Raw genomic sequence first — 25,550 nt, 5'->3', positions numbered from 1 at the left:
TTACAACACTAATGAAAAGCATAAAAGCCGAAACATAAATAGTTTAATTTCTGAAAATTGCCGACCACTGCGACTAATTTAAGCATTGTAGATATTTTTATGGGAGAAAATAATTCACTAAGTGTTACAATAATGAGAAATATATAATAATAAAAAAAAATAGATGAACGAAGGAAGCTTTTAAACGCTGTGGATTCTATCCGTATGTGGCGCTTTCAAAGCTGTGGAGACTTTGAATAGATTTTCTAATAGATAAGCCAAGTCTTCTGTTAGATATGCAATAGGGCGAGTAATCATTATTACGCCTAGAAACAAAACAATCATTAATAAGTTTTTAAATACATAAATAATACAACAACAAAAAGGATATATATATATACATACCGGGAGTTTTTGCAAGAAGTGCTTTACAATATATGTGAAGTAAGCTGCTGACGTCGTCTTCGGAGAGTTCGACCTTGCGCAGTATTCGCACAGAGTTCCGCTCACGGAAGAGATTCAACGCAGAGCTCCACCGGCGTTCGTTCAAGAGTTGAACCAGAGTTACATCGTCGTACGTGTTGTGACTGGTGGACGGCTGGTGAGAGGACGGAGACGGACACGGCGATGGACAAGCACTCGGTGTGGGCGTGCTTCCGCCTTCGCTTCCCCAGCAACCTTCAGTTCCTCGGACGCAACTCGTCAAAGCGTTTTCGATAGCCATAATAGCAGCACTGTTATCCGTCGCCTTGAAATCAAAAAAACAACCATTGAAATAAGCAGCGGCTCAGCTAACATACAAACGTCGATGAAACCAACCGTACTCGATACGTACATTTTTAGAAATGGCAGTTTGATAAATGGCCGACACCATTTTGATATTCGTCTCTAGCAATAAATGCAATTGAAATACTAGTTTGTATAAACTTCGACCGACTTCGTCGCACACCACCGAGCCGATAGCGCTCTTGAAATGCTGTGGATAAAACAAAAATTCATATTATACATATTTTATTTCAACATATTAGCCACAGTGACATATAACACACTGTGGCCTTATAAGCCTTATAATAATCTTAAGTGAAAGTAAGAAGAGGGTTAGTAAATATCGGAAAATTCTAACAAGAGACGGTCAATCTGTGTTTTTTTTTTAAATAACCACGAGATCTCGCCAGCAGTGTATTTGGCCGGGACCTCTCTACTGGTATGCAATAGCTCTACCGGTGAACTACGCAGCAAGTCATAAGTGATAATAATAATAACCTCGTGAACGTGATCTTTTCGGTCGAAGAACGTCTCCAGATGCTCGTCCATCTCTAGTGCGGCGAATCGTACCGAGTCCAGGAGCTTGGGGCAATCGATCATGTTCGACTCGACCCACATCAGCGGCGGCTCTTCGGCATTCAACAATTCCACCACGGTATTGAAGGCGTGACCGACACCCGTGCTCAAATATCCGCTGCCTTCCACGCAGAGCAAAACCGTTTTATTTATTATTTCCTGCAATGAAATCGAAATCGCATCAGAAATGAAACATGAAAAAAAAGGGAACAATTTAAACGTCCATTTTATAAAATAAATGTGTATTTAAAAAAGCCGCTCCGCTACAAATCGCTGCAAACGACGCGGCTGCATGCTCATTCCATACTTTTGTCTCGATTTTTGCCTTTTTAAACATGCCAGAAAGATTCCACTCAATTTTAACGAACATGCCCTCAGCGCGTGAGACACGCATAGATGTCTTGGAAGTTCCAACCTGTATAAGAGCCGTCTATTGTGTTAAAATTTTATAACTTGGTTGAAAATATTACTAAATGTATACTTTACCAAATTCAATAGATGGCAGTAGTCAAAAAAAATTCAATATAGGCTAAAATAATTTATAAAATATTACAACCTATATATATTACAACCTATATATATTACAACCTATATATATTACAACCTATATAACGTATAGCCGCGTACAGGGCATGTTCGCTAAATTTGGTGACGCGGTCAAAGGGTTAATAATTGCCAATCATCAATGCACATCGAAATGTCGTCTCAATGAATATCTCGTCTTTCGTACATGCTTAAATTAAAACAGTTGCGAATTTGGTCGAGACGCCAAATATCGAAATGCAGCCGCGTCGTTTGCAGCGATTTGAATCACACCCAAAAGAGCAATTTAAAAAAAATTTTGTACATTAAAAAAAGTTTCTATACATTACAAAAAATTTGTGTGCATTTCTAAATGATGGATACAGATTACATTAGAAATTTGGCTTTGATCATTGAAAAAAATATTTGCTACTTAAAAAGCGGATGACATGTGTACGTCGCGAATACCAAAATACGAACCGACAACGACCAACGCTTCCCTCTACTGCAGCCGTTTCCAAACTGGGAGACGCGCCTCCCTGGGGAGGCGCGGACTATTGCCAGGGGAGGCGCCAAAACTTTTTAATAAAAAAATAATTTTCATACCATAATATCTACAAATAAATAAAACTTCATATCGTAGCTTAAAAGTAAAAATTCAATGCATGAATGTTTATTTTTCTTTCATTTTTATATACACATTTAATTAGCAACCTTTCTCGAAGAAAACTAACATGAAGAGGCACATTTGTGGACGAACGATAATTTTATTGTTAAACTTGCCTATTTGGTTGAAATTTTTGGGAAATTGAGCGGTTTAAATAAATCAATGCAGGGATTACAAATACATCTACTTGTTCAAAAAGACAAAGTAAAAGCTTTCATTAAAAAGTTGAAGTTATGGAAATCATATTTACAAAAGAATGAGTTGGATATGTTTTCACTTTCCAAATATTTCTGGGCCACAGCCAATATTGAAGCAAGTAAAAAATAAGGATTGTAAATAGGTTTTTGAGCTCTTTTTCCTATTATGCTTTAGATTAACATTAGAATAATATAATACTGTGATTACTAACCAAATTAAATTAAATTGTAAAATAGAAAATGATCAGTAGATCAGTAGCTATTAAAATAAATATAAGATGTATTGTGAACATAATTTCATAATAATAAAAAGCATTTAAAAATCAAAATCAAGCAAGTAAAAATCTTTTTACTGAGCACTTGGATGGTTAAGTGCTGCATTTTTCCAATTATTTCAAAGACCTTGATTTCTCAAAGTTTTTGTGTATACAGAATCCATTTAACTACAATGAAGAAGATGAATTCGAACTGACAACCATCGAAAAAGAAAAATTAATAGAATTATCATGCGATAGCTCACTAAAACAAAAATTTCAAAATGAAACCATAATTAAATTTTGGATGAATCTTGGTGGAGAGTATGAATTTTTGTATTGCAAAGCAATGCAAGTGCTTCTACCGTTTGTAACCAGTGCCGGTTTTAGGAGGGGGCTGGGTCAGGTGTCGCCCGAGGGCGCCAAATAAGTTAGGGCGCCGCTCGATGCGTCAAATGGACTTTAAATTTTAAAATTAGAGTGCCAAAAGCCATAAAAAATTTTAGAATTTTAGAGCTCCAAAGGCGAAATTTTTTTCTAAGGGTGATGAAAAAATTGCCCAAGGGCGCCATTGAGTGTAAGGCCGGCACTGTTTGTAACATCTTATTTATGCGAAACGGGCTTTTCGGCACTAGCTGCAATGAGAACCAAATATCGAACCAGGTTAATAGTCGAAAAGGAGTTACGAGTGGCACTCTCCATATTGCCCCCAAGATTTGATAAACTTTGTGCCAATAAACAACATGTGTTAGATGTAGTTTAATTAGTAATTTAATATAAAAATAAATATACACGTTCGTATAAATTTATGTTATAGCAAAACCTTTTTATTATTCTGTCTATTGTAGTGTTCAGTATTTTTTTTTAAATAAAGGTTTATTATTTAAAACGTGTCTATATTATTATATCTATTAAAAAATAAAAGGTAGGGAGGCGCGGAAAAAAAATTTTTTTTTAGGGAGGCGTTGTAGCATAAAGTTTGGAAACCGCTGGATTCCTTTTTTTTAATACTCTTCGGCTTGCGACCTTCGACACCTACAATCTGACATCATCATTCATATTCATACATAATACGTAAACAAAAGTAAACACTTTTTACAGTTGACTTGTTGTCAATAGCGGAAGACTGCAACGTTGTCACTTTTTGTTTCTATTCTAATGCTAAAATCTATTTTTCGATTGATCTTTTCGTATTTATAATGCCAAAATATTTTATTCGATGCACAATACGAGATTGGTTAATGCACCGAAAATAATGCACAAACAATTTTTTTAATATACAAAGTATTTTTCTCAATGTACAGTTAAAACGCACCCATGTAATAAAATGGCGATTTTTCAAATATTTACAAGTGAACTTACTTTCAGTATAAAGTTTGATCGGTAGACTAGTTGTAGCGGCTGATTGAACGGAACGGATCTCAACGAGCTCAGAATCGTACTCCTCCAAGTGTCTTCGTGCGGATTTCTGTATATCGTATTGGCTAGCTGATGAGGCACCAGTCCCGGTGAGACGGCATTGCACGGCGTCACATCGCCAAGATCGCCGCCAGAAGACCCGCTGGACAGCGAATGCGCTCTGTGCCGAACGGGAGTGACACTCTCGTGAATTATATACGTGTCGTAAAGAGGAGATTCCGACTCGACCTCATCGTCGGAAGACTCCTCCATAATGTGAACCTGAAATGATAGATCAAATTTAAAAAGGTTTATGTAATATACGGTTACCATATCTATGGCTTGCCGCACAGATATTGTAAGTCCAGTTTGGTTCGGTGATTATTCCGCACAAAGCGATCACGGAACGTCTGGCACCCAAAAACTTCATCAATCGGAAGTTACACACGCGAAATATTGTACTAACGAGAACTCGAGTACTAGATATTCCGCATTCGCGATTTTTGTGGCAACGACTGTCGTGCGCGAGATCACAATTTGCGTAATAATCCGTTTACCAATGTGGGAAATTTTCAATACGGCAACTCTATACAAGGTATAAACATATGTATGTTATAAACTATGAATATATGTACTTCTGATTTTGTCGAGTGCAGCAAAGGAGTACTGTCCAGGTGTACAGATGACGACAGATTGAGGTTTGGTGTTAGGTCCACTGACAAATTCACCGGAATGGTTTCCACTCCGATGAGACTGTTGCTGACTCCGCTGGAGTGACTCTGGTGGCCCGTCAACACTGTGTCGACTTCAATCTCGCCGCTCAGAGGATGACGTCGCACACCCCAGTTGAAGTTATCACTACTTTCACCCTGAAATCGAAATATACATATGTGTAAACACGGACTGGTCAATGAAATCTGATCGGCTACCGTATACAAGTAACGAGCCATGGAAACATTGACTCTTTAATGTAGACGTTAACTATTCAGCTTAGTATAGTACAAGGCCGTGTAGAAATAGGCTTCGGTGAATTGAAAATTGTAATCAAACTCTTTAAGATCATTACAAAAAATCATCGAATACGACAATTTTATTGATTGACGAGCATGTTGACTGATAATTTTTGGGTTTTGCACTTACCTCTATACTTTCGCTTTCGTATTCTAGAAAATCGAAGTCTTTGAAGACGGCGAAGTGGTCCGGGGGTGCGTCGTGGCTCCTGGAGCCTCCGCTAAAATCACCATGACCACCGGAAACCTCTTCAAGACTGGACGCCATCGAAGATTCGCGCTCCAGAAGCTCGGAGCTTTGACTAAATATGACCTGCAACGATGAGAACGAGCCGTTAGCCGCGTTTGAATTGGATTTGCGCGAAGAGCATACAATTCATTTATTTCGTGTGCTTTACCAAAGTGCTGATTTATTCGGTGTGTTTGAACACGAAAGCTGCGAGTATTAAAAAAATGTGGATAACGAGTGCATTTCACGTATAAAATGTAATGTTTTTCGATTCTGCTAATTGAACTTCAATTTGAATGTACATGTTATATATATGTATATATATAAATATTCGATCGTACACAAGGTATAACAAAATCACAACTGCAGGAATGTTTTACGAATAACAAACAACCATCATACTTTCAAATAAAGTTACCTTTGAGTATATAGTGGAAATTAGATCATCCTATGTGGTGGCAGCAATTGTAAAAAAAATATCAACAAAAGTAATGTCAGATACAACAATAATAATAATGAAGGAAAACTTATCAAAATAAACAATAAGTACATATTTTAATATGAGATTCAATAAAAGATAAAATTTCAGAATAAATCATCAAAAAAACTAACTGAAGATTAGCCAAGGTAACGGAGGATGACAAAAACTTACAGAAGGACTCTTCGGGAGGCCCACCCTTTGTCCGCAGGCCGTCAACAAATTCACGAGACACTCGCGTACTCGAGGCTGTAAAAAAATAAAGGTTTGATTTTAAAACGAAAATCATTTTAAACTCTCCAATCGTCTTCAAATCCATTCGAGCTTCCGACATGCTTTTTAGATATCATTCGAGTACTTTGAAAATCCAACATCAAAGATTGTTATTCCAAGCATATACATTTTCTTACAACAAGCGTTCTTATTCATTCATTCTTTGAGTTGCTTGGGAGGATAAAAGTGAAAAAAAGCGCACAAAATGACAAGGTATCAAAACGATCGGAAGACTGTAGGAACAGATACCAGAACAGATTAGTGTCGTTTTGACATTTAGTGTCGTTTGACAGAATCGGCGTTCACCAGTAACAAAAATAAAATTTGACAGTTCAGTGAAATCATAACCAGGGTAATTCACCGGGTAATCGTAATATCTTAGCAGCCAACACTTATTTATTCAAGGGTTAGGTTAAGTTAGGGTTGGCCCTATTCATTTGAGATTAGGTCGTTAGGGTCGGTATTTATTTTTGTTACTGGTAACCCATTTGACGTTTGATTTGCCGGGCCGATATGTATCAAATCGATACATCATCACTGAGAAGTCACATTCTTCGTCTTTTTTCTTATGCCAATCCGACATTATTTATCGTACGTGCGAATTTTGACTGAAGCTGAAGCAATTTTTCGAGTCCAAGTCCCATCCACGATCTGATGTTCCGAACCCCAAAAGAGCCTCTTTCTCCCAAGCCACCGTTCGCCTTCTACTTTCCCATCCATTATTGTCGGTAGCAGGTGATTTCAAAGTACTCTATATTATTCAAGCTTGCCACTAATAGCGTCCACATACATATTTAAAACAATACACACGTACATTCAATCTTTCAAAGGTAATCTAGCCACTTTTCCTGTAATTATTACTAATGACCTGAGACATCCAAGGTCGTTTCCATCCGCTAATATTCACAACGTCGGCAGGCGACAGCGACATGGACCGCCTCGGAGATTCGCACAATATATTCTCTTGTAGGTTCATGTCGTTTTTCTCGTTCTTATCCAGGCTATTGGCCTGGCCCGTGACCAGTGACGACTCATCGGGCAGACCCGTATTGGAAATAGTGCCGCTGACCGAGTTAGGACCGCTTCCGGCGTTCGATTTTTCACCAGTCTTTTCAGAAGTCATGTTGAAAGTGTCGCTGTTCAGAGAATTTGGACCTGTGCTACCTTTGGCTAAGTATTTTCGGCCGATAACAGGCGTTTGTGAAAGATCGACATAAAAATCCATAGTACGACCCGGCAATTCCTATAAAAACGATAAAAAAAAAAAAACATTGTATTATAATGCTCATTGTATTTAGAATTTAAAAATCGAAAAAAAAAAACGATTACTTTTTTTGTTTGCAGTTCAGTATCAAGAATAGAAGTTGTAGTCGTATCCCAATGAGGCGGTACGACCAGAGTTGAGCATCTCGTCACGACTAATTTCAATATTTTCATAGCTTCCTTGAAATTTGGACCACCCTAATTTTAAAACATAAATATATACATACACATTTCTGTTGTTTTTTTTTTTTAATAAATAAAAACCGATTGAACACACTCACGTCGATAAATTTCGCAATGACGCGGAGGAAGTCAGCGTTGATCGGCTGAGCCGAATTGGTATTCAGGTCGACGTAATACAACATGCAATGGAGTATGGATAAAACTGGCAATTGTAAGCAGGTTGCCCCCTTCTCCAAGACCTCGACCAGAAACGCCAGAATCTGCATGGACAAATGCGAATACGTATCCCACAGGTATTTGACGACGCATTTGGTCCACTGGAAACTCTCCTTGCTGAACGTACGCCTGCTGTACAGAGTCATCACGGTGCCTAAATTTTCAAGCTTCTTACTCTTTTCAACGGAAACCTACACCAACCAATACATACATAATAAGTTATACTAAAGTCTTATTGAAAACTATTTGATATATACACATCGTAGGGATAGCCGTAAGATCGGCGGAGAGTATTCTAAAATATAAGGTTCATTTGTCACCTGAGCAATGTGATGAGCAGCTCGTATGCAAGTTTCGTTTGCATTCTCATAGTGCAGCAGCATGTACGGCAACAGTGCTATGACATTCATTGGAAAAGCGTGACACTGCGCCGGATCTATGACGCTGAGTTCCAAAAGCGGTGTTAACTCGGTCAAAAGTCCGACGACGCACTCGTAGATTGCAGGATGCGTACAACCCTAGAAAATGACCGACAGTTTAAAACGTATCATTGAAGACACGATTGAATTTGTTTCGATGGAACGGTGAATACCTTCAACAGTAAGGCGTGCACGCCGGGAAAGTTTTGCCACCTAAGTTGCGATTGCAGTTTTTCTACTCGGTCTCTGGCGTCCGGTCTGTCTAGTGGGAGACGGTGCATGACACGACCCAACAGTCTGACGCCCAATAAAAATTCGTGTTCGTAATCCGATTCCAACAGTGAAACAGCCAGCCAGAATAGTGTAGCTAGTATTGTCAATTTATCATCCTGAAAACAATTCAAAGTTATTTCGTATAAAAATTTTGTACAATTTCACATGGAACCGTCCTAGCAATTATTGTAAGGTAAGAATCTGCAGACTCTAACGGGAGAGTCAATTTGCATTTTACAAATAATCATCCAGCAGTGATAGTCATACTAATATTCTTTGAGAAAATCGAATACTATTTAGAACTAAAGATACATGAAAAAAATTTTAAATTGTATTGCATTATATGCAGTCGAGGCATAAACCCCGAAAAAGAGAGAAATGGACATTCTAGATGCATTGGAAATGTGGTGTTGGAGACTGACAGTGCACATCCCAGCGGAATAGACTAGTGGTTAGCATATAATGCTTTGAACATAGTCACGGGTTCAAATCCACTGGTTTCTGTTGGCCAAATTTTGGACTCCAGGTTGATCGCTTCCTATCAGAGTTTGCCAATTTATCTGATTTTCATTGATTGGCAACCACAGTATCAAATTTACTTCTCACACGCTGATGTACGTGAATAACTAAACTATAAACATTCCTGTAAGAGGATATTCAGATGGCATTGGAATGCCAGACTTTGCTCAAGACATTGATAAGAAATCATTTATATAAATCGCGCTTGGAACGCATGAGTCAGTCATTACCATCGACTCCGAGAGTGACAGTCGATACCGTTCACATTCTAAACTCACAGTTCTATAATTAAATCTGCAACTTTTCGAATATATCTAATTTTATAACAACCAAAATCGAGTTGGAGATTATAATGTTGTAAGTTTTCTGTTTACTTTAAATGCAATTTAATAAAATTTTTGTACATTAAAAAAAATTTGTGTGCATTTCTAAATGACGGATACAGATTGCATTAGAAACTTTGCTTTGATCATTGAAAAAAATATTTGCTACTTAAAAAGCGGATGAAATGTGTATTAAAATGACCGATGAACTTTGTCGGCAACGCCACGAATATCAAAATAAGAACTGACAACGACCAACGCTTCTCTCTACTGGATTCCTTATTATTACTCTTCAGCTTGCGACCTTCGACACCTACGACCTTGGCTTCGACTGACATCATTCATATTCATACGTAATACGTAAAGAAAACTAAACACTTTTAACAGTTGACATTTGTCAATAGCGAAGCAGACGACTGCAACGTTGCTATAAATCAATTTTTCGAATGACCATTTCATATTTTTTAATGGTCACTTTATAATGCCAAAATATTTTATTCGATGCACAATACGAGATTATTTAATGCACCGAAAATAATGCAAATTTTTAATGCACAAACATTAGTTTTAAGATACAAAGTATTTTTCTCAATGTACAGTTAATTCGCAACCATTTACACATGAGTGAAAGAAGAATAAAATAGAATAGACTAGAGACGGTGGTAAGGAAAACACCAATTAAATCGAGAATTTGAATTTTACGTATCAATTCTAAATTAGAACTAGATACAGTATCCGATTATAACAAATTCAAGCTATCGTACCTGTGTAGCAGTATCGCCCAACATTTTCAACGACTGTGCAGATCTCGATCGGCAAAGATTCGAACATATTTTCGAAACATCGTTACATCCACGGTTCCTTTCTGAAATTTTTCACATCCGTTTATATGTATCATTGAAACCACATATCATAGAAATACATACATAGTTATAAAGAAAAAATACCTTTCGATTCGCTCGCCGAAGACGAAGTATTCTTCCTCATGCAATAAGATACGGAATAGCTCGTACTCCGAGTGTGATTCGTCATACAGCCACCGCACCCACCCGGGGAACGCTTCCCTACGAAACAAACGTCTACAATCAAAACAATAGAATGGACAGTTCAAAAACTTGCAGATATGTAAATTACCAGCAGGAATAATATGTCCTTGCGGGTCTTTGTTGTTGAGGTTTGGCGTAGACTTGAAGATTTCCTTCATGAAGTCTAGTGGTCTGAAATTCGACTCCAACGAGTCGACGGCAGCTTCTAACGTCAACAACAATTCGGTGACATAACCTTGCATATCCTCTCCCTGTTCGGCCACCGTTTCAACAAGCCTAGAGAGTATTTCAGATACCATTCTCCCGGTCATTGCAACACCGATGAAACGGAACACCTTTAATGAAATAAAGTACAGTGAATTACAGCAATATACAGTAACGTCGCATATTTAGCATGGAGTGAATTATAAACCTGAAGCGATCTTCCGGCGTAGTGTCGCGACGAACATGACAATCCGAGTTGAAGTGCGATTTGTGCCCATCTTTCACTGATGTGAGCATGCGGAAGTGATTCTCGAAACACTTTCAGAACATGTTGTAGTAAAGTGTTTAATTGGCAGCAACTACGTACGCTCCAAACTGAAAACATTCCACATTAGGCATTTTACAAATTTATTTCAGATTGATTATATGTAACTAAGGCTAGAAGTAATGACACTTGGCTAATGAAGGTAAAACATGAGATTATCACCCCCTTCTTCAACGAATATAATCTGAAAGACCTTTGCATTGGAGAACAAGACAATTGTCCAGTTGATTAGGTGAGCAATGTGGTTGGCACTTATCAACAAAATCAGCAAACCTATGTAACAAAAAGACTATAACCTTTGGCCGTTATATCTTCGTAGTTCCAGAGAGGCGTATTTGGTGGCCGATTGGCCAAGAAGTGTATCAAAGATTTTATTATATCAGCTGTTGGCATTTCTGGTCCTGGCTGCGGTAGAACGATTCCACTGAATGGACCCATGTTTGAAGTGACTGGCGTCTTATTAAAAGTTTGTTCCAGGGGTTTTTCAATCTCGGGAGCGTCAGTAGTCTTGACATTGGATATCTGGGATTCGTTTGGAGCATCGCCCTCTGCGGTTACGATTACGGGTAGCTGAGAAGATTGATCAGTGCCTGCTTCGGCTGTAGCTAAAAGAAAACGCAATGTAGTAATAAATGTAAACATTGTTATGTATAATCGAATCGTATAGATTTACCGTCTGTGGCCACGCTTCCATTCGGATGGATCGATATGTTTCCTTGAAGATTACTATCGAATACGTTGTCCGGTTCTATATTGAAATGCAGTATGTATTTGTAATGCGTTCATTAGATATAATAAAAGTTGATAGAGAAGATACAACACCTGTAAAGACATGAGATAAAACCGGTAGCTGAGGAATCGGTAAACCCAAATCGAGACGAGAGGTACGACTGTTCAGCAAAACTCGAGCGACAGTTAAATGATCATCATGCGCGGCGACCGCGATGAGAAGGTTTAACAATAACTGGCGACAGTGGTCGTGTACAAGCGTTCTGAAATCAATCATCACATTTTTTCACGTGTAATTGTATTCGATACGTGATTTTAAGCATTATTGATAGGCTTCGAGTATTCTCAAATGCTCAATTTAAAAACGATTGAGTCACAAAGTTAAAAAAGTATCATCCAACAGATAAATTGTAAGGTTATTAACCTCGTGTGATCCAATCCTAAGAAAACGATATGTAGCATGAACGGAACGTGAATGGACCAGTCGAGCTGAACTCCATCCAAAACAACATCGCAAAGGAGCATGACGGCAACGTTGCACCTGTAAATATTAGACAGTGCAATTATTTCATTTAGTAGTGGACATATTTTCATTAAAATTTATGTATATGTATATATTACCTATGAAATCCAGATATGGGTTGAGAATTGTCCGGCAAGTAATCTTTAAGTGGTGCAAAAAAGCCACCGTATTCCGGCATCGGTAATGGATGTGGTTGCGGCACGTCAAACTTGTCCTCTCCGACAGCTTGGCGTTGATTCCCAAACAACTCTTCAGTTTGCTGTCGAAAATATAAATTTATTGTATTTTGAACATGATCTTAAAGGAAATTAATATATGTACAAACGAAATATTGATTGAAAATTAAAAAATAGTTACAGAATTATCTTGTTCGATGTTCGGAGAAGGAATTTCGTCAGAAAGTCGCAGCTGCGGTGAAGATGTAGGTCCTCTAGGTAATTTTTCAATAGTTGTAAACGTTTCCACATTTCTAACAGTTTTACTAACACTGAAATATAACAACTCTGATTATTATCAATTTATTTTGTTACAATTTTGTCGTAATAACATTCATTCAATCAATCAATTAATATATGTATGTATACTCGTCATTACAGATCGCTCCAATGCGACAAGTGTTCTATTATATATTAATACAAATTATTACATAATTCGAAATTATACATGACATCTATGATCAAACATTGCAAAGTGCATTGCAAACATTTATACAACAATACGAATTTTTACACAACAATCATCCACAGAGACATCTATGGAGACCTTGAGATATAACACTCAAGATTTTGCGAGAGAAATGAGGAGGGAATGCCAATTTTGCAGTAATCGTTTCAATGAAAATCATAAAAATTAGCAAAGTCTGATAGAAAACGACCGACCTGGTCACAAACCAAGGTATGGCCAGTGGCAACCAGTGTGAATCGAACTTGTGACCACACTGACTATAGCAAGACATGCTAAATACTAGTCCATGCTGCCGGTTAACAGGACAAGTTTTTCCCAGAATAAGACTATAACTATAAGGACAATTGTGTGAGGAACGTCTCGTCAAATATGTGTATCAGATTAGCTGAGAGCCAATCGATATGGATTTTATAATCAACTGGATCTTGCCAACAGCGATATACATACATAATCATCAAACAATTCGGGCTAGAGTTTCCAATTCTAGAATACATAGAACCCTCAGTTGGCAAAATGAGTTACCCCGTGGTCTGATTAAATATGAAGCGATATTTCAATAATAAATAAACATTGCATACATAGACTTGGCGGGATCTTCTCCGCTGTGCCTTTTTGTGTGTATAGTGCCTTTTTCAACGGTCAAATCGCAACGACCAGTGGTGTCCGGTGCTCCCGAAGTCGCAGGTCCACCGTCCGAATGGCTGCTGGAAGCCTTCCTCATACTCGTAAGTCGGTAAAACGGGGGAGTCTCCGTGCGCTCGATCAGACAATTAAGCGTCTCCACGGTTTGCAATTCCGTCATCATCTCATCCAACAACCTTTCAGGCCGCGCTCGGGCCAAGTACAACACCACTCGCTTTGCCTTAAAAGTACAATTTAAAAGGTGAAATACAGAAATTATTTAATAACATGAATGTATTTAAATTATAGTGAATCATATGTATATACATACATAAGGCAACAGTTCATTGGGCGCCATTCCAGATATTATAATAAGGTAACGCATAATGACTTTAAGGTTGTTCGGCCACGAAGCACAAAGTGTCGACCACAATTCTTCAATTTCTTTTGGATGACTGTCGCTAAACTGAAAAAGAAATAGAATATATATATTAATTCAACAAATTTATCAGATTTTAAAAAGGATTTAAAATGTATTAAATCAAAATAATCATGAGTGCAGGCTACCGGACAAATATGTTAACACTATGGCGACCGTTGACTCATATTTGTATCATATTGGGTGCACAACGCTTACTGGCCGCTGACACATACATATATGATTCACGACTGTGCGAACTGTTTCAGTCCGATGATATATTTTTGTATCACGTTTTCATTTATGACGAAAACGTGATACAAACATATATCAGCGGACTGAAACAGTTCGCACAGTCGTGAATCATATGTGTATTAGCCGCCAGTAAGCGTTGTGGACCCAACATGATACAAATATGAGTCAGCGGCCGCCAGTGTTAAAATAAAATAATTCAGGCATGACAGTAATCATTTCAATAAGAAGTCGGATAGCTCTTAGAACAGGAGCCATCCGATAAATAACTGTACCGGCAGGGGTACAACCATCAAATGATGATGAAAGGAAATGTCAGCAACTGTCTTGATATGGTAGTGAAAGATGACAGTGAAAAAGACGGATCCAATGGAATATCCGTGATAATAGACCGAATGTGTACGTCCATAGCTCATAATTGCACGTTTATTAATATTAAATTTTAGACCTAAAATAGAGCTGAACTTCAGAGCGGCGTCAATATAAGCTTGAAGAAGAGAGGCTTTCCTCTCATCCTTGACCGAAATAAATAATTTGACGTTGTGAGAGACAAGATGTGGTAGATAGAACTCTAGGGAGGTTATTTATATATATATGTATGTATATAAAAACATATCCTTGGCATAGCCCAGCAAAATTTTTTATCATTTGAGTATGGAATTTTTGACCATATCAAATGTGTTTTTATATACTTGGACGATATACCAGGTATAAGTGCTTAAATAAAATTAATAAATGCATATATACCTTGGCTGTAATGTAAAACAAATTATTGAGGACCATTTCTGTAGCTTCGGCAGAGCCGAGTCCTTCACGACGGCAACCCACATGTTTTGTTTCAGTCGGATAATAATGCTAAAAAAAAGTTATAGTACATAGTTATAAATATTAGGCAAAAAAGTATTTGGTTAGTTTATAATTCCAAAATTGGTCAGTAATAAAATGAAACATTTATCAGTAATTAATTATAAAATTGATCAGTAACCTATTCTAAATGATCAGTAGAATATAATAAACGATCAGTAAATTATTCATTTTCGTTCAATAAATAATTCTCTTTTTATCAGTAAATAAATCCTTTTTGATCAGTATTTTATTTAAATACTGATCAAAAAGGATTTTCTATCAGTGAAATTATAATTTTTGACAGTTGGATAATAGCGCGTCGCCCCGCTACTGTCCATTCCCACTCTCCTCATGATCCACACCCCGTAATATTTTTTTTTTTAGTTTTATTTCATCAATATTTTTACAAAAAAAAAAACATATCTTAGCAGTCAACACTTATTTATTTAAGGTTCAGGTTAGGTTAGGTTAAGTTGGGGTCGACCCTATTCATTTAAGATTATATTGTTAGGGTCGGTATTATTCTGAACTGAACTGAAGCTGGAGCGAGGGGCGAAGACCGAAGGGGTTGAAAACGGAGGGGGGAGATTATTAAAAGAATGCTGCTAAGTTGCAAAATTCATCAGGATTTTTTATACTAGGAGCCATAATGCGATATGGCAACACTGGTCATTTTTAAATGATATATTACTGATCATCTTATAATAATCATCAACCGTTTCATTTTATTATCTGATCATGTTGGTTTAATAACTGATTATTTCGTTTAATAACCGAGTATATGACAACTGATCACAGCGTACTGATCATTTAGAATACTTAGTGATACTTTCGAAATATTTACTGACAATTTAGTTATTTTTGTTGATCAAAAGCTGAATAAATTACTACACGCCTACATATTATATTGTTTTGTAGTATAATATAAAAAGCAAGTACCTGAAAATATGATAGTGGATTTGTTGGCGGAACATTAGGATCTACCAATTCAATATTGACAAGCCACGGCAGTAGATATCGTGGTAGCAGTTGTCGAACTTCAGGTCGTGCGGTTTGAAAACGATATGTTATTTCTAAACATATTAAAACGATTTTGTTTTTAATCATATTAGATTTTTTGAATGTATGTACGTATATATCGTGTGGGTATTAAATAATACCTGAAAACATAGGCATCGTTAGCTCCGGATGCAGTTGTGACAGCTGTCTAGAGAGGTACAGCTGAGAACGACAATACGTCTTCGATAGTAGCACGTCGAGAGTTCCTCCAGGGCGTTCTGCAAATAAAACAAAACATTTTACATCATTTTCGTCGCATACAAGTCAACAAAGTATGAAACGAACATACCGGAAGTATCTCCATCGGCCGGCAGAAGGTTTACATTTCCGAAAAATCTTTTGTCTAACAACTGCAATAGTTGTAAGGCAGTTTCGTGCACGACTTCTCTCGGACAACCGGTGCACATTAGCGTGACGTTGATGACTGCGGTGTAATGATCGCAGGGATATTCTCTGGAAACGGGAAAGCCTTTAGCACACATGACAAACATTTACATAATTTGGCAACTGAAGATAAACCCATACCTAGTGCTGAATATGGTGGCCAATGCTAGAAATGCTCCATCGGCGACACGAGGTTCTCCCGTGTAGCATTTGTCTATCACCCAGTCTAACAGTGGACCAATATCATGGTTCATGTCCAACAACAGCACAACAGTTTCCCTTGCTAGTTTGTATATCTAAACATTATAAGGGTATAGATTTTGAGCCTGTACAGTTCGAATATTGAAAATAGCTGTTATATACAAACCTTTTCATTGCTGGATGATAGTAACTCGTGCAACCAAGGATAGAAGCATCCCTCTTCTACTAAAGCGATGGGTGCAAAACATGGACCACAACAAGCAATATCACACATTGCCTGAAAAGTAATCACATTAAAAATAAAATGAAATTTAATCAAAATTCACTTTGATATCAATCATTACTTGTAAAGCGGCGTAAGATAATTCTACATCGGCTTCGCTGGTGCATGGTAAGACTGGCAGAGTGGTAGAATAAGGGCCTAAAAACTTGGCAAACGGCCCAGACCAACCGACGAAAAGTTGAAATAAGTTTTTACGCAGATCTCTCTTTAACAATGTCAGATATGTTTCCACTAAAATGAAAAGAAATTCGTTTCATACATTTGCAATGCACTTCGTTCATAGAAAAAAATGATTAAAACTTGGATCTCACATGGAAAACTCTTTATGATCTTTGTGACAAAGTGGCAAAATATTAGTTTCACTTCTTGAATTGACGGTGAATCTTTTTCAGCTTCAGATTCCAAGCACAATCGAGCTCCATCAATGTACTCAACGTATGTAGAATGGAGTGAACCATTTTCAAGAACGGAAGGACTAAAATAAAAATTAACACTTTAAACAAAAGGAACAAGAAATTGGGAGCGGGGAGCCCCGATGCACGGAGACAGCATGCCTACGGTGTTGGATACAGTAAAACTAAGGTGGTCGTACACTTTGTTAGTAGAGAGGCATGTCCGATTGCTATACAGCACTTCAGCTGTCGTGAAAGAAAACCGAGATACAGACAAGATGCATACAATCTAATGGGACCTAATCAGGTCCATTGCAATATACTCGAACATGCTTTCTTTTTGAATCGTTTTATTACTCAAACACGAGTCTTATTTTTACTCAAAACTATTTTTCAACATATTGAAAAATAATGTCTAAGGCATTCAATAGTTTGGAGCTAACTAATAGCGTCTTGCATTGTTAGTACATAGTCTACGATTCCTACTTATAGAAAATGACTCTTGAATCAGCTGAACAAACCATGAACGGGGACAACCAATCTGCTTTTCTACTTCCATCGTGTGCAGCCACCTTAACGACAATGGACCGAACAAGCGCACAAAAGTTATCCACGGTTGAATAGGAAAATGTGTGAAATATTAAGACGGAGGAGACTCGGTGAGGCTTTCAACAATTGGACCTTGTGTGTACCTATTGGCAAATGTTCCGTTTTCGGATATTAATTGTAGAACGCGGCCAAGATGTAGCCTTAAAGCATCTCGTCTTCTGCGTCTTCGCATATTTTCTTGTTTGCGATCGACGGCTTCTCGAATCAAACCCACCAACTCCTCCATGAGATCTCTGAAAGTAGAATCGGAATATAATGCAATAACTATTGAATATATAAAATTGTAGACACACGTGTATTATTATATAGCACACATACTTCAGGGCGTCAGAATTTATGTGCCCGATGGCATGAACGGCGACATCTCTCACATCTGAAAGCTCGCATTTGAGCAGCGGAACAACTAATTTGTATAAAATGCACGGAGATGCAGTTCCACCGGGAGATTTGCTATCGCTTCTTTCACCGCTCAAACTGTCAGGTGATGAACTATAATAGAAAAAATCCACATTAACACCGGAAAAAAAAAACCGACAGTGTTTTATATATGTATGTACATATCTAATCGATATAATTGTCAAAATATTATAGTAGTATGATCGTCTAGCTCAATTGTGATCTTTTAAGAAGCTAAAAAACGTGTGACCAAAACTGTCGACAGAAATAAAAATATAATATACCTAAATTTACTGAAAATCAAATCAACACTACAAACTATTAACTGTCCAAATTTTAAAAATGACTCTGTTTATGAATGACGGTGATGATTTTCTGCTGCCGACAGGTTGTTATTTAAAAGGGAGCAACCGCTCATGTTCAAATTTATTTAATGTTTTGATTTGGAGACTTATTTTTAAAGGTTCAATGAAGACTGACTTACTTATCAGTGTATCGCATATGTTTTCTATAATATAAGAACAATTCAATTTAATAATTTTAATTTTATTCTTATTTTTCTATACCACTTACTCGTTTGAAATTGTCAATATTAAAAAAATGGGTACGATTTAACTGTAAATTAAGAAAAAAAAAACTTTATACCTTAAAAAAAATATTTGTGCATTAAAAATTATTTTCGGTGCATTAAACAATCTCGTAATGTGCATCGAATAAAATATTTTGGCAACATTAAGTGACCGAATATGAAACGACCATAGATTATAGCATTAGAATAGATACAAAAAGTGGCAACGTTACAGTCTTCCTCTATTGACAACCGTCAACTGTCAAAAGTATTTAATTTTGTTTCTCACTAGTGAAATATAATCTTAAATAAATAAAAACCAACCCTAACTTAACCTAACCTAACTAAACCATAAATAAATAAAACCTAACCAAACGTTGGTTCGTATTTTGGTGTTCGCGACAGTTCATCTGTCATTTTAATGCACATTTCATCCGCTTTTTAAGTAGCAAATATTTTTTTCAATGATCAAATCAAACTTTCTAATGCAATCTGTATCACACATTTTTTGTAATGTACAGAACCTTTTTTTTATGCACAAAACATTTTTTAAATGCACGTTTATTTTATAGAATGGACGTTTAAATTGTTCCCTAAAAAAATTACTCACAATAGATAGGTTTGTCTACTTTTTCATAGCGAAACGATTCAAAAGTACATGGATGTGTATAAAATACACTTAAAATATCTTTAGTGGAAAGATTTACATCAACGAGTCCTCAAATTGACAAACATGTTAAAACTACAGCAATGGAGATCAACTTCACTCGTCGGTTCAAAAGTTATAAACAATCGAAACCTATTAATTATCAACATCACCTGGTATTTTCTTCAAAGTAAATAACATACAGCATTAATATTTATATGAAATCACACTAAAAAATAAAGTAAAATAATATACCTTCATGCATCTAACTAATAAAACATGAAAATGGTGTTAATGTGTAGTTCATGCGCGCCGTAGTTTTAGTTCAACATACACTATACTTTGTCATTTGAACTAAAAAATGACAATATCATGCAAATAAAATACAAAATGTGATTGCTACAGCTAAGCTCGTATCAGGGTAGCGGAGTCGGATTTTATCATGTATCAGGGAAGTGGATTTTGTAATTATAAACGACTCTACGTCCCTGATTTCATATATAATATGTACGATATGTATTAATCTTTGATAATAAAATTTGTTTTAAATATTAGTTCAAAGATTAACAATACGTACTGTTTTTTTTTTTTTTTTGAAAGACATTACCTGGTTCTTTTGTGTTGTTTCTCTTTGCGGCCGTACGTCAACGGAATTGTAAATCGGCCGTGAAAAGTGCTTTGGACATTCAAATTTTCCAACGAAGCACTCAACGTATGTCCAGTTAAAAAATTAGAAGAGGAATTCTCCAACCATGAATCAGTTACATCCACACTACCACTGGTTAAAATCATGCAAAAGATTACAATATCAACATCTACTAGTTAGAATTATTACTTCAAATCGAATTGAACTACTCGAATATTAAAAGGTAGATATTTTAGTTTTATTTTTGGTTAGTAAGATGAGCATGCAAAATATACGTAATTAAACATTCAATTAGATGTTCCCATGTTAGATAATATAATATTGTATATGTCAATATGAAATTTCACCATTTTTATTCTTATTACAATTTAAAACACATCACATATGCGAATTTGGTAATACGGTATTAAGCAAAAGCAATTTTTATTAAGTACAGTTGATTAAATTAATCTGAAAAATGAATTATAAAAAAAAGCGATAGTTCAAAGTTAGTATAATAATATTATATAGCAAATTATTATAATGGCAACCACTGTACTAGTGCAATGTAGTACATATCTATGGTTTTGTTGCAAAATTTCCACATTACAATGCACATAAAGAAAAACCAATGTTAATATATTATTTAAAAACTATTACTGTGATAATTTAAAAAATTATAATATCATCAAAAATAAAACGAATATTCTTTATTGATTATTTAAAATAATAATTAACACAATAAAAGCTACAAATACACATAAAAAATTAACACACATAGTAAAAAATCGCAAAACTATAATATAAAATAATAAATAATTGTAGCTTTTATTGTAAAAAGGCAAAGATATATTTAATGCTTTAAAATTTTTGACAATTTCTGAGCAACATTATAATTATATGTAGTCCTATTAAATTTTTAATATTTAATAAAAAGCCACTGTCATTATTCTAGATTTGTTTATATCCGGTATAAGCTTGACTTTAATAATGCAAGGTGCGACAAGTCTCATTACTATTTTTTAAATTGTAATTTTCATCGTCAATACGCACATGGGATTTAGATAATTTTATGAAATTGGCATTAACAGTTTATGCAATAAGAGCTGTGCCACGGAAAGTAACAGAAATACTCTCATTTCCAATTTATTCACTTCATCAAAAATAAATCAGCAAGAAGACTTTTGCATCACCTTGTATTAGATATACATATGTATACGTGTAAGCAATACATACATAGAAACAATAGATAGTAAAAATTCATTCATTGCACTCGATTATAAAAAAATAAAAAAAAATGAGTTTCAAATCGATGCATACATATTACATATATAAGGAAAATAGTATCGGTGAACGAAAGAAAAATTGTGATACATTGAATTATAGAAAAGAATGAGAATGAATTAAAGCAACACGTTAGTAATAATGAATACAATTTTACCTCAGACAGACACACGGAATTATTTCGACTGATTTGATTGAATTGCGATGGTGATTACCTTAGGCTGAGGTCGGGGCTGGCACAACGGACCACGGGGCTGGGTATCGGAGGCACGACTCTGAACGCCATCGTCAGGTAATTTTTCCACACGTGCATATAAACGTCCCTCTCGTTGGTGGGCTTACGAGGGGCAGTCGCACTCCGGAGCAGAGACGCGCGATTGTCGTTGACGGGACTGCGGAAAGAGGCAATCGAAGACGTTCAAAACACCAGAACACGTACCTCAATCCATTACAAGACCACTTACATGGGATCGATGACGACGTATAGAGCGTTGATCCGAGCGTGGAGGATAGGCCAGACATAGTGCACGGCTGTCGGACACTTTGACGGAACCTTGTCCCGTTCCATGAAACCTATTATGAACGTTCCCCAGGGATCTTGTCCGAGATTTGTATTCGAATTTACGCTCGGAGTGCTCTTTCCATTGCTCTCTTCGTACTGACAACCTATGTAATTGAGGGGGAATGGATTATATATGTATATAAATATAAATCGACAGCATAATGAAACGTCTAATAGACAATGCTACTTCAAAACCTGGCGCTCACAGATATGATTAGTTAGACAATTTACCACTTGTGATAAACTAATACATATATAGCTCAAAATACTATTAAACCTTTTGGCTGTTAATTTACCATATATTGTTGTTTGTAAAAGGCTTTTAAAAATCAAATCAATAAACAAATGTTGTTCCCGTTGCAGATGATGTCTTTTCTCTGATTAGAATCTTCCATAGACGTTCAACATTTTTAACTTTACTAGTCAAAAATTGTTTACTTCGATATATGTAATAATACGACAAAAACATCATAGCGGTCTCTATGATCAATAGATCACTCCGTCTGTAGTCTCCCTGATAATAAATTTATGAGTGATAGAAGTTTATACACACATAGTATCACTAAAATATGAATATTGGATGGCAAACGCAATATTGATTAGCGCAACGCAACTAATTATACATGTAAAACTGTAGATATCGGCTAAATATTCAACAAGAGTCTGTAGAATTGTCTATGAAACGTAGCTTAACCTATTAAGTGAAAGCTGAAAGGAAACCTGGACTCCAAACGGAATGGGTACGATCACAAAACCACTGCATGTCAAGCTGTGGAGCTGATAATAGTGCTGCTTTTTCAGCGGCCGGCAGCAGACTCAAGCACTGTTCCGAGATTGAAGCGCAACAAGCGTCCATCGCGTCCATCACCGGCATCTCATCTTGGGAGCCCATTTTCTCCAAGAGTAATTTAGTCTCTCTGAAACATACAAGTGTTAGTGAATAAACGTCGAAGGTATTCTACGTCACCTTCAAGTGCAATCACCTCAAGATATGCGCGGCTAGTCGTCGCGGATAGACTCGGCATTGACACAGCATGGCGAGAGCGAGCGCTTCGACGATCCTGATGACGGATATCGCAGGCTCTTGTTTGGTCATGATGATGCTGGACGTGGACACGGAAACGTTGTTTCTCCAACTGGTCACGAGTTGTAAAAGCATGCGTAGTCCATTATCGACAAGTTGGGGTGATGTATCCTATAAAAAGAGAATTAGAGTGATTAACAACAGAGTGATGGTGGCGGCGACGACAATACTTTAACATATCACCACTGTCTAATCATCACCTGAACATCTCTTGCCAAAAATTGAGTGAATCCAGAAAGCACTTCTTGTCGCCAATCTGGAAAATCTACAACGAAAGTCTGCAAGCTTTGGTATGCTAACGCGCGTAGTTCCTCGTCCATGTGTGTCGTCAACCGAGACAACATTTCAACCAGTTCGACCGGACTCATACCATCAGGAATGAGTCTGAAAAACAATAGTCATTATATAATACATATTAAATAAAGAATAAATCATATTTATGAACATTTAGACACCTCGGAATGGCGGCGACGCAAGTTCTGAACAAGTCAATACGAGGTTTGCGATCTCCCGTGTTTATTTCCTGTTCTTTGGTAATATTTTGGGTGTTTGTCATAGATAGAGGTCGGCCATAATGCAAATCCAGAGCGCGTAAAATATCAACTAGGATTCTCCTCACATATGGAAAGTAAACGCTCATTCCGATGGAACGTGCCGCCTCATCCGTGAGAACTTTGTTCAAGAATGTCTTTTTCACGCGGAGCGTGTTTCCAGATGGCATGGTGCCGGTCGCTCTCGGCATAGGAGGTTCGCCTTCTTTTTGTTGCAGGCTGTCGGCGACGACAAGAAAGGCTCGGAGTCCGATCGACATCCTCTCTGGTGTTAAAATCATCTTGATCGGTCTTCCGACCATGAGCAGATCGAATACTATTTCCCTCATCGCAAAATCCAACCTCTCTTGAGCGATGAATTGTATGATCTTTACGAATATATTCAATGGTGTATCTCTCGGCACTACACCTTTAGACCCCTTGGGAAACAGTGAATTGACTATGCTTTGCAAACGCGACTGAGTCGCAGAATTGCTCTCGCACTTAATCCGTATCATATAAACCCACAGAAGGCGATACAGGGATTCTGCAACGGAAGAGATATTAAAACAATGCAAAAAAAATGTAAACATTTATGGTTCATCGGGACGCATACATACCTAGTGCCACTCTACACATTTTAGGATCTTTATTTTTCAAATGCGACAAGCACATGGCTAAAAAACAGTGCCAATTTGCTAAGAAGAAAGCCTTTTGTGAAACACATAAGAGATAAGTAACTAATGGAAATAGAGCCATTCTATGTTTGGATTTAGTACTAGCATCCAATGTTTGGCTATATAACATATCTACAAAATTTTTAAGGCAAGGCACATTAACTTCATTTTTGACAGACTGAAATAAGAAAAAAAAATTTAATACACAAATAACAGAAATATACGAACAATAATAATACTATGTACTTTCTAAAATTTTATTTAATATATATGCAGTACTTTTTATAATATATTCACAGGAATGACGTTCTCAGTACCTTCTTTTTGTTTTTTAAATCATGTTCAATTTTGAATGCTCTTTCTATGCGCTCTTTGGCATAGGAAAAATTGCTTTGAATTTCATTTAAATGATATTTGAATAAAATTTTCATAAATAAAACGTTTCAGCGCCTTGTTTTGAAAAAAAGCACTGCATATATGTATGTGCATAGAATAAAAATTTAAAAGTATTATTACGGCAGCTACGGGAACCAATATTTCCACAAATAAGCCAGCTAAAGAATGCTTTATATCCTTGTCCTTGACATCTAAGAAATACTGGGCGCACTCTTGTAAAAACTGGAACGAAGCTTCAAATTCTTCAATAGGCACCATTTTTACACGGAAAAACTTCATTCCCATTAAAAGCGATATAATACTTTGAGTATTGTGTGGAGAGGGCTCTTTACTTTTCAATTCCTAAAACAATAAAAACAACTCCATTATGTCGATCTTCAACGATTCAATACCACATATATGTAAAAAAAAATAAAAATACTTTAAGTTCTGCAGTAAATTTCTTCCGTACGGTCATAAATCTAGTTTGAGCTAATACTCCAATTACTTCTGCGTAGAGATCAGCTATTATGTGGATATTAGCAGCATTAGGACTAGATTGTATACTAAAAAAAAAAAGTTGAAATATGTGATCAAACACACACACACACTGAAAAATCTTGATACATATGTTTTTTGGACCTCACACTCACAGTAATATAACACTACTAAGACTAAATAAG

The 25,550-nt window shown here is 36.5% G+C and overlaps 1 protein-coding gene across 1 annotated transcript in view; it reads right to left on the bottom strand.

The window, feature by feature from the left end:
* Positions 1-26: 26 nt before the first annotated feature.
* fry (microtubule binding protein furry) overlaps positions 27-25,550 on the bottom strand; it is a 35,052-nt gene continuing 9,528 nt past the window's right edge. The window contains exons 6-50 of the mRNA XM_077446170.1: positions 25,310-25,433; positions 25,009-25,230; positions 24,436-24,670; positions 23,741-24,362; positions 23,486-23,669; positions 23,185-23,396; positions 22,922-23,118; positions 22,104-22,305; positions 21,855-22,031; positions 20,338-20,508; positions 18,439-18,609; positions 18,204-18,353; positions 17,431-17,594; positions 17,181-17,350; positions 17,003-17,113; positions 16,777-16,931; positions 16,541-16,704; positions 16,353-16,469; positions 16,132-16,265; positions 15,094-15,201; positions 14,008-14,142; positions 13,634-13,917; positions 12,729-12,858; positions 12,470-12,630; positions 12,273-12,389; positions 11,942-12,111; positions 11,793-11,867; positions 11,416-11,724; positions 11,003-11,169; positions 10,679-10,925; positions 10,492-10,608; positions 10,309-10,409; positions 8,603-8,818; positions 8,331-8,528; positions 7,893-8,201; positions 7,678-7,809; positions 7,217-7,591; positions 6,250-6,324; positions 5,499-5,681; positions 4,994-5,227; positions 4,323-4,640; positions 1,174-1,479; positions 815-955; positions 385-727; positions 27-305 (exon numbers count right to left, since the gene is read on the bottom strand). Coding sequence (XP_077302296.1) covers positions 181-305; positions 385-727; positions 815-955; positions 1,174-1,479; positions 4,323-4,640; positions 4,994-5,227; positions 5,499-5,681; positions 6,250-6,324; positions 7,217-7,591; positions 7,678-7,809; positions 7,893-8,201; positions 8,331-8,528; positions 8,603-8,818; positions 10,309-10,409; positions 10,492-10,608; positions 10,679-10,925; positions 11,003-11,169; positions 11,416-11,724; positions 11,793-11,867; positions 11,942-12,111; positions 12,273-12,389; positions 12,470-12,630; positions 12,729-12,858; positions 13,634-13,917; positions 14,008-14,142; positions 15,094-15,201; positions 16,132-16,265; positions 16,353-16,469; positions 16,541-16,704; positions 16,777-16,931; positions 17,003-17,113; positions 17,181-17,350; positions 17,431-17,594; positions 18,204-18,353; positions 18,439-18,609; positions 20,338-20,508; positions 21,855-22,031; positions 22,104-22,305; positions 22,922-23,118; positions 23,185-23,396; positions 23,486-23,669; positions 23,741-24,362; positions 24,436-24,670; positions 25,009-25,230; positions 25,310-25,433 — 8,758 coding nt within the window. The 3' untranslated portion in view covers positions 27-180. The remainder of the gene's footprint in view (positions 306-384; positions 728-814; positions 956-1,173; positions 1,480-4,322; positions 4,641-4,993; positions 5,228-5,498; positions 5,682-6,249; positions 6,325-7,216; positions 7,592-7,677; positions 7,810-7,892; positions 8,202-8,330; positions 8,529-8,602; positions 8,819-10,308; positions 10,410-10,491; positions 10,609-10,678; positions 10,926-11,002; positions 11,170-11,415; positions 11,725-11,792; positions 11,868-11,941; positions 12,112-12,272; positions 12,390-12,469; positions 12,631-12,728; positions 12,859-13,633; positions 13,918-14,007; positions 14,143-15,093; positions 15,202-16,131; positions 16,266-16,352; positions 16,470-16,540; positions 16,705-16,776; positions 16,932-17,002; positions 17,114-17,180; positions 17,351-17,430; positions 17,595-18,203; positions 18,354-18,438; positions 18,610-20,337; positions 20,509-21,854; positions 22,032-22,103; positions 22,306-22,921; positions 23,119-23,184; positions 23,397-23,485; positions 23,670-23,740; positions 24,363-24,435; positions 24,671-25,008; positions 25,231-25,309; positions 25,434-25,550) is intronic.

The sequence above is a fragment of the Arctopsyche grandis genome, chromosome 2, assembly GCF_051622035.1.
Source record: "Arctopsyche grandis isolate Sample6627 chromosome 2, ASM5162203v2, whole genome shotgun sequence".
Taxonomy (NCBI): Eukaryota; Metazoa; Arthropoda; class Insecta; order Trichoptera; family Hydropsychidae; genus Arctopsyche; species Arctopsyche grandis.
Note: the sequence above shows the minus strand (reverse complement) of the source record. Positions and strands in the feature narration are given on the sequence as shown.